The sequence below is a fragment of the Leptonotus elevatus genome, chromosome 19, assembly GCF_054856555.1.
Source record: "Leptonotus elevatus isolate MCC_2025b chromosome 19, RoL_Lele_1.0, whole genome shotgun sequence".
Taxonomy (NCBI): Eukaryota; Metazoa; Chordata; class Actinopteri; order Syngnathiformes; family Syngnathidae; genus Leptonotus; species Leptonotus elevatus.
Window position 1 is genome coordinate 2434874 of NC_141257.1, and position 12649 is coordinate 2447522.

Consider the following 12649-nt stretch of genomic DNA (forward strand, 5'->3'; position numbering starts at 1 on the left):
ACAAAGGCCCCTTTCACCCCACCCCACTCCCCCATTTTCTCCCCCCTCCCCCATTCCTCTTGGCCTTGGTGTTGGCCTCCTCGGACCCCCCCCCCCCCCTTCCCTGTATCATCTGATCATGTGACCTGACAAGAAACAGACAAGGGGGCTCCTTCTTCATCAAACTTGTCATCATGGAGGGAGGGAGCGAGAGGGCAGTGGGGGGTTTTGGGGGGACGACATGGTCCATCAGAAGCACAAAACAAGAACAGGAAACTTTCCCCTGCAGGCCACTTGGCAACATCGACTGTCACGAGTGCATGGCCGCGTGTGTTTGTGTATTTGTGTGTTGTTGTTTTTGTTTACTTCTCATGATAACAGTTTGATCCTGGGTTGTATTTTTTTTTTTACTTTCCATTATTTCCTATGTGGAAAATGTCTCTGGACTAGAATCCTAGAAATGATACTGTAGTTTAAAAAAAGAAGAATCTGGAATATGGACTGACTTACTCATTAGCACGGCAGCAACAAAAGTGCGCTGATCAATTAGCGCCGACCCCGCCGCCAATTCTCACGTATGCTGCACTTTCGACGCCCCGCTGGGCTTTTGTGGCCGACACTTTCACATGCAGAGCCAGCAGCGTTCATGCCGCAGACACACAGCTTGACCCCCCCCCACCCCCCACGACACCCCCCCTTGAACCTCCCCTCTCCACACACAAACTATTCCTGCCCCCCCCCCATCTTCTTTTCTTCAGGTGTTGCTCGATAAATAATACATTGCAAGAGACACCCAGTGGACACTTCATTAGGTACACATGCATGTATCAAGCAGACAAGATGGCGCCCACTTCAAATCTTGCCAACAATAAAAAGCAAATATTTCCAAATTTGCATGTTTTTTGTCCCGATTGCGATCGTTCCCAGAAAGATGCCGAGTTTTTCCCGTCAGTCACGAGCTCAATTCTGCTTTTTCCTCACATTCTCTTTTTAGGTCGCCGGGTAAACCTCAAACGTGGTCGAGTGTGGATGTCGTTTTCAACCGTTTTCAAGTCGAATGAGATGAACGTCAAGTTTCATGGCCGCTCGAAAAAGCTTCACGGCTGTTGGGGTTATATACGTTTTCCGGGAAAGGAGGCGCAGCGAGCGTGTTGCGACTTGTTCTTGTCAACTTACTCGTCCTGCTTTCTGCAAGGGGGGGAAAGGATGAGAAGCAAGGGGGGGGGGATAATTGAGGTGAGGGGGAAAAGGAGGTGAGGGATAAGAGAAAGAGGAGGAGAAGGAAGTTAAGAAAAAAAGGTGAGGAGGAAGTGAAGCAGAGGAGAAGCTCAGGTAAGCAAAAGGAAGTGAGGAGATGGAGAAAAGGAGGCGAGAAACAAGGGGGGGTGAGGAACATTCAGGAGCGTGGATAAAAAGTGAGGAGTAAAAGGGGAAGAAGTGAGAAAAGAGAATGGGGAGGGGTGAGATGAGCTGAATGGCAAGAAGTGAAAAGCAAAAGGAGGTGGGGAACAAGAGTAGGTAAAGAAGGGAGGAGTAAACGGGAGTGAGGAGCAATGAGGTGGGGAAAAAATAAGAGTTGAGAATCTAAAAGAGGTGAAGAACAAGTGCAAGCGAGGAGTAAGAGGAGGTGAGTAAGTGACAAAAACAAGGAAAAAAAATTTAGGAGAAAAAAAGGAGGTACGGAGGAACAGGAAGTGAGGTACGAGACGAGGTAAAGTGATAAGCAAGAAGGAATTCGGGAGGAAGAGGAGGTGAAGACAGGGCAAGGAGGTGAGTAACCAGTAGAGGTGTTGGATAAGAGGTGAGGAGCCATAGGAGGTGAAGAGGTAAAGAAAGGAGGAGAGAGTAAAGCAAAAGTGAGGAGCAAGGGGAGGTTAAGAGCAAAAGGAGGTGAAGGGAGTGAGAAAAATAGAATGGTGACTGAAAAGAGGAGGTGAAGAAACGGGGCCCAAGGAGGAACTGAGGAGTGTGAACAGCAAGACGCGAGGGGGGGAAAAAAATGGAGGAAGGAGAAAGAGGAGGTGAAGCACAAGAAAAGCTGACGATCAGCCTGGAGTGCAGGAGACGACTTCAATTGCGGCGAGGAGGCATGCGTGGCCGAGCGAGGGTGAGGAGTAGAGCGGGCCCCCTCATCCGCCCACTGAGGAGGCGACAAGTAGGAGACACACTCACGGATGACGAGGAGGAGGAGGAGGAGGAGGAGGCTGTGCTGTAACAGGTGACGAGGCTGACCTCGCGTAAGCAACAGTTGTCGTGAGATGTCGGACGACGCGCTCCGACTGACAAACACACGGTTGGATGGACGGACGGACGGACGGACGGATGACAGAGAGAGAGAAAGAGATGTTGATTGGCTCTTCCTTCCCTCCTCACCTGTCTCAATCTCTTGCAGGTTAACACGTCCTGGTTTCCATAGCAACCTGTCAGAACCGGTAGCACTTCGTGGTGGAAGTCATCAAACATCAACAGTGGACCAAAATCGACTTTGTAACTTGTCGGTTTGACATGCTAGCATGTTCTACTTTTCAAACTTTTCAGATTTGATGTCGTGCTTTCACACCAGCACTGAATTGGCAGATATTTGGCACGCGGAATTCTTGTTTGAGATGATTTGTTAATTCGGTTTCACGCGCGCACAACTTCAGTCCGTGCTTCCTCACGCGAACTCGCACAATACGCTCATTGTAAATGACTAGGGCACACATTTGCCACGCTGTTTCCGTGAATAAGAATGGTTCAAGAATAGTGTCTGTTTAATCCTAAACAAAAGATGTCGTTTTAATCCAATTAAAGTCGACTTCTAGGGAGAAAAAAAAATGTTGAATCAAACGGAATGTTGAAATCCAAAGAACGAAGACGATCTTTTGGCAACAAGTGGGCGTTGAGTTCCCCCCCCCCCTCCCCCTCTGCCTCCCTCCGTGGGTGCGCGTGGGCGGCCCCGTGTGGCAGGAGGGGAGAGCGAAACACGACACCCGACAGAAGAAGAGGAGGAGGAGGAAGAGAAGGGGGCCCGGGGCGCTCTAGCACTGAGTGGAAAAAGAAAAAGCGTGCGCCGGAGAAAGCATTGCACAGAAAGGAGAGTTGGCTCGGTCACTTTTGTTTCTTCGAGCATCGCCGCCGTTTGGGTCGCGGAAGACGACGACGACGAGGACGAGGAGGAAAAGGCGGACGATGATGTGGAAGGCGAGTGGACCACCACGCGACGTCGCTCCCGCAAGCCGACTCGAACTGTAGCCTCGCCGCCACTTCTTCTCCATTCCTTTGCTCCCGTCAAGCGAGCCCTCGGCACCCGCCCCCCAACTTCGGCCTGCCTACCGGATTCCCCCCCAGCGGAGACACGGGGCAACTTTTCCCGCATGAAGACAAAAAAAACCTCAACGCGGCTCGTAAAAGTTTCCAAGCGGCGTGCAAAAAGTCAGCCAAAGTAATCCAAGCCAGGCTTGAGAGTGAAAGAACCCGAAGGAGCTGCTGCTTTTTTTTGCTTTTTTTTCTTCTTCGGGGCCACTCAGAACAAACACGGGAGGACTGAGAGGCTAACGCGGCTAGCCAGCTAAACCCAGGGGAAAAGTTAGCACTCGACGGGAAAAGTGAGCCGAGAAGCCCGTCGACGACCGCAATGAAGACCCCGGGAGACCCGGGTGAGTATATATTCTCATACTTTTAAACTTGACCCCCCCCCCCCTTAATTTGAAAACATGTGTTGTAGGGGCGAAACAAGAGTGTTTAGCTTTGGTGGCTAACCGCCGCTAGCAAGCTAAGTCGCCAACTTCTCCAAGGGAAAGTGGCCGCAAGCGATGGCGCCTGAGAGGCTCCGTCCCAAACTCTCCGTCGCTATTGTTCAACACGCCCGAGAAGGGAACGTTCTCTGCCGGCGTGAATTAACAATAGCATTTGCATCATACTTGACGTGCCCCAGGCGCTTTTTTGATCAACGGTGATGTTCTGCTGAGCACTTTGGAGGAGTTGAGGCAAAGCCACCCTGCCGGGAAACGTGCTCGTTTATTTGCATTATTTTGCATGTATTATTTTAAACAGTTAATCCAGAGACGTGACTCCTATTTATGGGTTTCAATGTTCTAGAAGGTCATTATTTTTGACACTATTTGGAATATTAACATTTTAGATCTGATGCGTGATACAAAATATGTTTGGCAAAATTCACGATACACAATTTGTCCGACTTTAGGAACCCACTGAAATTTTTCACAGCCCCTCAAACGTAAATAGCAAAGTCAGTAATTTGGCATGCATATCACTTGGTTTCGCCAAGGACAAGTTCTCGTACTTGACGATCCAAGTACCAACACTTTATGATGTCGGTACCTCTTGCAATTGTGGTACACGTTTTACTGTATATTCCAATCTGATACTTTCCAAAAACACAAAGTTTACAAAAGCACGGCCCCAAGTTTCACGCAATATAACATTTTTAAGCGTACCAACTTGCCGTTAATGTGCATTTTAACACCCATACGCATCATTTTCCTAACACTTGCCATACAGTTCCATTCAGGGCAGCCTGTAGCACAAGGCAATTCAGTTATGTAGTGTCTCAGTCTGGCCATGAGAGGGCACCGTGGGAAAGGAGTGCACCGATGAGACCGATAAGAACGTAGAATTGCGGCAATGTGGACGCCATTTCACCGCGGTGTAAAAACTACAAAAAGCGAGCTGAAAAAATATATAAGACTGCTTCCTGAGAATAGTTGTAAAATAAAACAGAGACGCGACAACTCAAGTGCTACTTTATCACGCTTTTACTTGACTTTAAAAATAAGCCAAGCGACATGTATTTATTTATTTATTTATTTAAAGGATAGATGCGTAATGTTGCCACTGGAATCAGTTTCAGTGCATCGTAACCCGGTAGTAAATAACACGTGCCGTTGTGGCCTCTCGGATAAGATTGTCATATTTGCCAATGTGGCAAACCAGGAAGCGCGTTTTGTGTACAAAGTGTGGTTTTGCTTCGCCGCAAGGAGCTTGTTGCATCTGTGGTGTGACCCGATTCCGGGCCAAGTCACTTCAACGCTCATCGCGTTTTTTTTTCTTTCTTAAAGCCGATACAAACGCGCCCCTCCTGAGCTTTGCAAACCCGACAGCCGGTCCCGGTTCCATATCGACCGATGCTTTGACGGGAGACGAGCGTGAGATTAGGGCCAGGGCGGCCTGATTAGATCACCCCTGCTGGGATAAGACGCCTATGATGGTGTGCTTGGCAAGAGAATGGCCAATCACGTGAAATAATCCACTTTAATTTATTTGCTCCCAAAAAAACAGTTCTATTTTAAATATGACCACGGTCCCAAAAACATATTTATACGTTTTTATTTTATTTGATGCTAGAGCATACACAAGGCTTTGATGCAGCCTCTGACTTGAAGAGGTCGTCGAAAGCAATGGTAGTTATTACAAAAACGGCCAGCGAGGTGGCAGGGGAGTATAAGAGATCAACCAGGGCCATGTTGCAAAAAGCTCTTGAAACTTGGCTATCTTCTAATGCTAATTGCTGCAAAATGGAAATGGATTGAAATATCCTTTTTTTTTCCTGATGAAAGAAGAGAGACTAATCTTTCTTTCTTTGTTTTGACAGCAATAGACCACAATATTCTGTGGGCCTTGCAAAATCAGTCCAAATCCAGTAAAACAGCCGGGAGCGAAGGGGGTTGCTTCAGTGAAAATAGCTGCGAGTGAATGAGTTAATGACGTTACTGGTTCTATTAAAATGGTGGCCACGTCTTTACAGCGTGGCAACAAGTGTGTTTATTTTTGGTCTTATTGCAGGTTTGTTAGTACGTGACTTCATTTTTGTTGTTTGTTTATGTTTCATATGTTGTTTGTTTGTTTTTAAACAAGTGTAAAGAGAATGAAGCACTACATAACAATGCAAAACGTTTCAGTCGCAATCTCCCGGTTGTGTTGTTGTGGCACGCAACACGCGCACACACACACACACACACACACACACACACAGGCCTTTTGTGTGTGCGTTTCCTGTGTGACTTCATGCACATACGTGTAAATATAAATGGGTCAAACTCTTCCTATCAGGAAGTCGGCAGTCTGGCCGCTGGCAAGTCCAATTTTCCACTTGTGTTTGCTCCTTATATCAACACGGCCGACGTCACGGCCGGCGCGCTTTGTTGTGCTTAGCGTGTGCGCGAGTGCGTGTGTGCGTGTGCGCTAACTGGGAGCCCAGTCAAAGGGGCCATACATGAGCAATTAGCCGGCGTTAAGTCTGGCGAGGACGGGCCCCGCTGTTAATGACCGCCAGCGCATTTATGTGTTTGTGACTTGTCGTGTGTGCGCGCGTGTGTTTGTGTTGCGTGGCCACGTGTCGGGTCAGTTTGGCGCCGCGTGACATTGACGCGCTCGCAACGCGGCCACGGTTTGACTTTTGAGGCCGCCCAAATTGCCCTTTTGGGGCCACCATTTGTCGAAGGCAGGAAGAACAAGATATGGAGATGAAGCACCGGGGGCCATTTTGTTTTAAGACGGGGACCCCCTGCCGGTCCTTGCTAACGTTTGCGAAGGTGTTGCTGAGTAAAGACGGCGCGGTTGACTTTGAATCCTCGGCTGTGGTTTTGTGTAGACGTTGTTGCATCACGTGCCTGTTGGTGCCCACTTCCTGTCGCCGGCAGAATTTGCTCCTTCGGAATCGTGCGTCATTCCCTTTTGAAATGTTGATTCATTATATAGTGTTGATCAAATTGGAGGGAATCGGTACACTTATGGGTTGTTTATGCGAGGCAGTTATTTTTATTTTTATTTTTTTTTACAATCATGTTCTGTCTAATTTTCACCCTTTTTCCAAAATGGAAGCCTTAATTATCCTTGAAAATAACACTTAACCCGTAAATTCTAACTTAAAAGGTCTTAAAAAATACCACAAATGTGCACTTAATCTCCAACATATTCAGAAATTTGCTTATTGTTTTTTTGTGATTTCACAGTAAATTATGTAGAGCCAATTTGACACTATTTAGTAGCGTTAGACCGTTAAGGGTTTTTCGGGGCCAATACAGATTATTATTAGTTATTGTCAAGGATGCCAATAACTGATATTTGGAGCCGATACTCATTTTCACTAAAAGGGAAAATATTGCCATGAAAATTGTGGGGGGAAAACAAACTCTAGCTCAAAAAAAAAAAAAAAGAAGAATTTTGAAGCATATGTTTATTGAACAACTTTCAGGGTTTGTAAAATATTGGAAGTAAAAAAAAAAAAAATCTTAATCAATAGACATCTTTGTGTTAAAAATCTAACAAAAAGTTATGGAAATCTCCTAGGGGCAGTAGCACGTTTTCTAAAGTTAAATAAAAACTTAAAAAAATTGTTTTCTACAGTAAATAAAGTATTTCAAAATATCTGAAGTGTATATATTTTTTACTTATCTTAGTTTTGATTTCAAACAAAAACAGAAGGTGCAGAGAGTTCCCACGGTCAGCAGCATAAAAAAAGAAGAAGTAAATTTAAATGAGTTCCCTGAAGTGAACACTTTTTTTTTTTTATGGTTCTATTATCGGTCATATGATTCTTCAAAATGGCTGATGCCGATATTCGTCAAAATGCTGATAATGGTCTATCCCAAGGATGGCGAGATCCGGTCCTCGAGGGCCGGAGACCTGTAGGTCTTGGATATTTCACTTCTTCAACACAGCTGATTCATGATCAGCTTATCAGCAAGCTCTGCATAAGCCTGATAACTATCCTGTTAATTGGAATCGGCTGCGGTTCGAGTAGGGAAACCTCTCAAACCTGCAGGACTCCGATGGTTTTGATCTCCTCTTGTAGATAAGCAAACCGTAGGAGTGGCCATATCTCAGGTGGTAAGTGTCTCCTAAATTGAAGGTCGTGAGTTCGTTCCTCAACCCTTGAGTGACTTTTATTTATTTATTTAAATCTTATTCTTTATTTTACTCTCTTCCAATTGTAAATATTACTCTAAAACGGAGTCTATTTGGTCCCACTCTAAATCGAGTCAAATTTATTCTACATCATTTACTGTGTTGCTGAAAAACTCACCTATTAGATGACCGTTTGTTATAAGCAGGAATAACTTGTTGAAATTGAGTACTGGAGGCCATTTTGTGCACAATAGAAACCAAACTAATCAGCTAAAGTTTGTGATTTTTATTTTTGTCACATGCTGCTGGTGACCACTTCCCGTCTCCGCCATTTCTAAGGGAATGGCGAAAATGGCGATTATATGCCGTTGAAAATGGGGGGGGGGGGGGTGACTAAATTTACGGCTCGTCTCATCTTTGAACCCGATTAATTTTCACCCTTTCCAAAATCGAGGCCTTAATTGTCCTTACGGTGGAAAATGAATCTTCCAATCTGCCGTTCAAGGTTTTGAAAATAGTGACAAAAAGTTCAGTAATCCGCTGTGTCTTTGCGGTTCACGATTCACAAATTGAAACGATTCATGCCGGTGACGGATGATGTGGTTGACTTTGACTCTCCGGCCGTGACTTTGCAAACAAGTTGTTGTATCACATGCTGTCGGTGCCCACTTCCCGTCCACGCCTGATTTTGGTTCCTGAACAGCCGTGCGTCATTTCTGTTTGAGTGAAGAAAATGCCGATTTATACGGTGTTGGCACGTGTGCGGCCATGTTTATGCGAGACATTTTGTCCATTTAAAAAAAACAAAAGCACATCACATTGCCATTGCAACATTTTTATTTCTCAAACCTATGACTATTAACCTTCTACATTATAATTATCAGTCAAATGGTGGTTAGAAAATAAATCATGCTGCTGTTTTGACATTGATCAATAAATCAGACGTCCGACAGATGGAGTAAATACAATAATGGCAGGAAGCAACTCCCCGAACGACCGTCACGCGCATCAACCCCCCATCGCATTCCTGATTGGGACCAGAAAAAACGGCCGGAAAAAAAAAGAAAAGTGCCACAGAGTGACGTCAGCATCTCCCTGGCGTGTTGTGAAGCCGCCGCTCGGGTCGTCACCGTGGTGGCAGGCATCCTTTCCTGGAAGCGTGAGTGTGTGCGCGCGTTTGTGCGTGTGTATACAGTGGCTGCGGTGACCCGAGTCGGAAGAATAGAAAGGAGGTCGCGCACAAGCTGGGACATGCGGGCCAAATAAACTCGGGGGGGGGGGGGGGCTGCTGATTGACGTGTTTGTGTGTCTGCAGTGCGTTCGTTTCAAGTTCCTTTAATGCTACTCGTTTTTTTTAATGACCGCCCGCCCCTTACGTCGAAAGCCTGTAAGGGGTGAATTCCAATCGCAACGCAGCTGACACGTACACGTCAATAATTAGCAGTGATAAATGTAATGTGACTGGGGTCAAGTTGTATTTTACAATTTTAAAAACCTGCAGACTTTCATAAGTTACTTCATGTTAAAGATTAGGTAGCTCTTAATGTGCTCTAAGCTGTCACCGTCTTACAAATGCAATTATGCCATCTCGTGGCAGAAAAATGGCCAACACAAATCGATATCGCACTCGTTGTTTCTTTTAGTTTTAACTCAATTTTATGAATTATTATGAAATTACTGTGTCAATGACTACAAGATGCTGTTATTTTAGGTTAACATTTTTCCCACTTTTGTTAACAAGAGTATGAAAGCCTATCATTTTTTTGTACATTTAGAACTGATATTAAAAATAATAATAATCGTGAGTTAACTAGTGAAGTCATGCACTTAATTATGATTACAAATTTTAATCGCCTGTGTCCCTCATTTTTTTCTAATATTTTCTTGTAATATTTCATAAAACATTATTTTTAAAGAAAAGATTATTAAAAATTAGGGGCATCAGGCGATCACAATTTTTAATCGTAACTAATCGCATGACTGCACTAGTTAACTCACGATTATTATTATTTTTAATATCTGTTCTAATAAAAAAAAAAAAATTCTAGGTATTCATACTCTTGTTAACAAAAGTGGGAAAAATAATAACTAATAGAAATAGTTCAAATGAATTTTTGACGTCTATAGCCGTCGATGGCAGTGAACGAGTTAATATTAGTTGTTTTTCGCAGGGGATAAATTCTATATGCTTGTGTGTACTGTTGGAAAAGCGCACTTTGCGGCACCCTGACGATGTGCTTTTCAATTGTGGGAAATTGTGGGAATGTCCTTCGTGTGATCACTCGAGCCTTCCCGGCGTTTTGGAGGCTGCTCGTGTTTTGACTGGAGTCATCCAAAGTGAAAGAGGCGTTCCTTGTTATGTCTGCCATCTCCGAAACACGACGCGCCCGAATTGGCACCGGCGGCCCAGGTGCCATCCCGTCCGCGCCGGCGCCCCGCAACCCCGTAGAAAGCTCCGCCTCGTTGCAGCGGAGCGCGGCCAGTCGGCTCATGTTGTCGTAATTAGAGAGATCCAGAATGTGTGTGTGTGTCTTGTTATAATTTTTTTTTTTTCTTTTGCCCTAAATGGCAGCATTCAGACGTGCAAGTGTGGCATCTGTTGGCGGCGGCGCGCGAGTGGAAAGTCTGGAGCGGGGAAAAAGTGAGGCGGATTCTCACAAGCGACCACCGCCTGAGCCGCCGAGCCGAGAAAGTCGACGGAGGGAAAAAAATAAATCAAATAAAAAGCCCAGTTTTGGTTTTTGCGGCGGCTGAATTTGGGTTGATCCGTCCCAGACGTGTCCCGAGCGCGTACACTTGCTGCCCGCCTGCAATCCAAAAAGCTAATATTTTTTGGATGTGCCTTCCAAGCAGACAGCCAACGCTGTTGTCTTTTGAATGTTGATGAATGTGTGGTCTCGGTGCGGTCGACTTGCGCACACTTCAGCGGCTCGTGGCGACTATTTGCTTTCATTTGATGCTTCGCGTCCGCTCGGCCAGTAGCGGGCGACGACCGTTTGCGGTCCAAACCACCTCGGCCCGCTCGACCACCATCAACGTGTTTCCATCTTCCCGTCGGGGGGGAGAGTCTGGATTTCAAATGGTCACCCGACTGTTGTGTGTGTGTGTGTGTGTGTGTGTGTGTGTGTGTGTGTGTGTGTGTGTGTGTGTGTGTGTGTGTGTGTGTGTGTGTGTGTGTGTGTGTGTGTGTGTGTGTGTGTGTGTGTGTGTGTGTGTGTGTGTGTGTGTGTGTGTGTGTGTGTGTGTGTGTGTGTGTGTGTGTGTGTGTGTGTGTGTGTGTGTGTGTGTGTGTGTGTGTGTGTGTGTGTGTGTGTGTGTGTGTGTGTGTGTGTGTGTGTGTGTGTGTGTGTGTGTGTGTGTGTGTGTGTGTGTGTGTGTGTGTGGAAAACAGGTGAAGAGTTAACATGGACCAAAAATAGCGGCTTTGTTTTCAAATTTATGACATTGGTAAAGTTTTGATAAAACTGTAACCGGGTGTCTTAAAAAAAAGGCTGTAATTATAGTAGAGATCGGTTTCCATTCTAATTTCCTCAATCGATTCAATCCGTTATCGAGTGCAATAAGTTGGGTCTTTCATTCGATAGCGATTGTTCAATAAATAAAAAAAAAACATATCAGCCTTAAATTATGGTGATGTCCATGACGGCGTTCACAACAACTCGGTAGTGTGCATTGTTTTTCTTCAAACCACTCACTCTATTGCCAAAACTCATATATTGTCAAATCGAGTCTATGTATTGCCCTACTAGTGTAAAAGGGGGCCCGCTGCGGGTGGGAATCTTAGAATGTCTCACGATTCGATTCGATTAAGAAAGATTTTGAGATTGAAAATGATTTGCTTTTGACAATGATTTTTGCTTCAATCTATAGATGTGCAAGGAATCGTAATGATCTACTCCAGTCGGACTCGCTAATGCTAATTAGCGCGCTACTCGCGGCGCTTTTATCACCCAAAAGAACGGCTCCACGCTGCAAAAAAAAATTAACTTTTATTGGAATAACTTGATGGTGACTTTTTCCTTCCGCTCGCTAATGTGGCTCCAACTTAACAGTGTATCAGACGGCGTGGAACCACACTGCCCTTAAGGGGCCAAATCGGGTGCAACATGAACAGCGCTCCCAATAAAGGCACACACAAACAAAAGGAAGACAGTATCAAATAATTTAAATGATATAAATTTTGGGACATTTAAAATGGATTCTGAATCGTACTAAATGAGAATCGCGATTCTTTTTTTTTGGGCACACCCCTAGTAAATTTCTAGTATGTTCATCCTGCCAAATGTCTTCACTTTTGTGATACTTTATAAGACTGAGCTGGCATCACCTGACATTGTTGCTTTCTGATGACCGCGCGTGTGTGCGGCAAGGACGTGTCAAGACGACCACTTGGAATTTCCTTGCGACGAGGAGCAGGATTCTCACCAGAATTCCTGCCTGATAAACAATCTCAAAATGGCGGCCGTCCTCGGCGGCGGAGAGATTCTTTAGCTCAAGCCAAATATATGAACAAGGAGTTGAAATATTATCTGCCCGGTTTTCGGTCGTGTTTGTTTTGATCAGTGTGGCGGGGTACACCCTTGGACCCTGTTGCATCTTTCAAGGAAAAACAATACAACATGTGAACACTAGGATGTCGAAATTGACATAAATGGTCCAAAGTTTGGTAGTCCAGCCTACCTTGCAGCGGTCTCGACCTTCCCAATGATGTCGTCGTGTTTTGTCTAAAGCGCAATGGGAAGGTTTTCTCCTGTTTTATCTCAAACCTTGAGAAATTTGACGACTTTTCGTCTCTGCCGTTCTTTTTTTCTGTCCTGACAAG

At 45.2% G+C, this 12649-nt stretch overlaps 1 protein-coding gene across 1 annotated transcript in view; it reads left to right on the forward strand.

Annotated features, from left to right (window-relative positions):
* Positions 1–2945: 2945 nt before the first annotated feature.
* The window catches only part of erf (Ets2 repressor factor), a 31552-nt gene continuing 21848 nt past the window's right edge, over positions 2946–12649 (forward strand). The window contains exon 1 of the mRNA XM_086062247.1: positions 2946–3617. Coding sequence (XP_085918373.1) covers positions 3596–3617 — 22 coding nt within the window. The 5' untranslated portion in view covers positions 2946–3595. The remainder of the gene's footprint in view (positions 3618–12649) is intronic.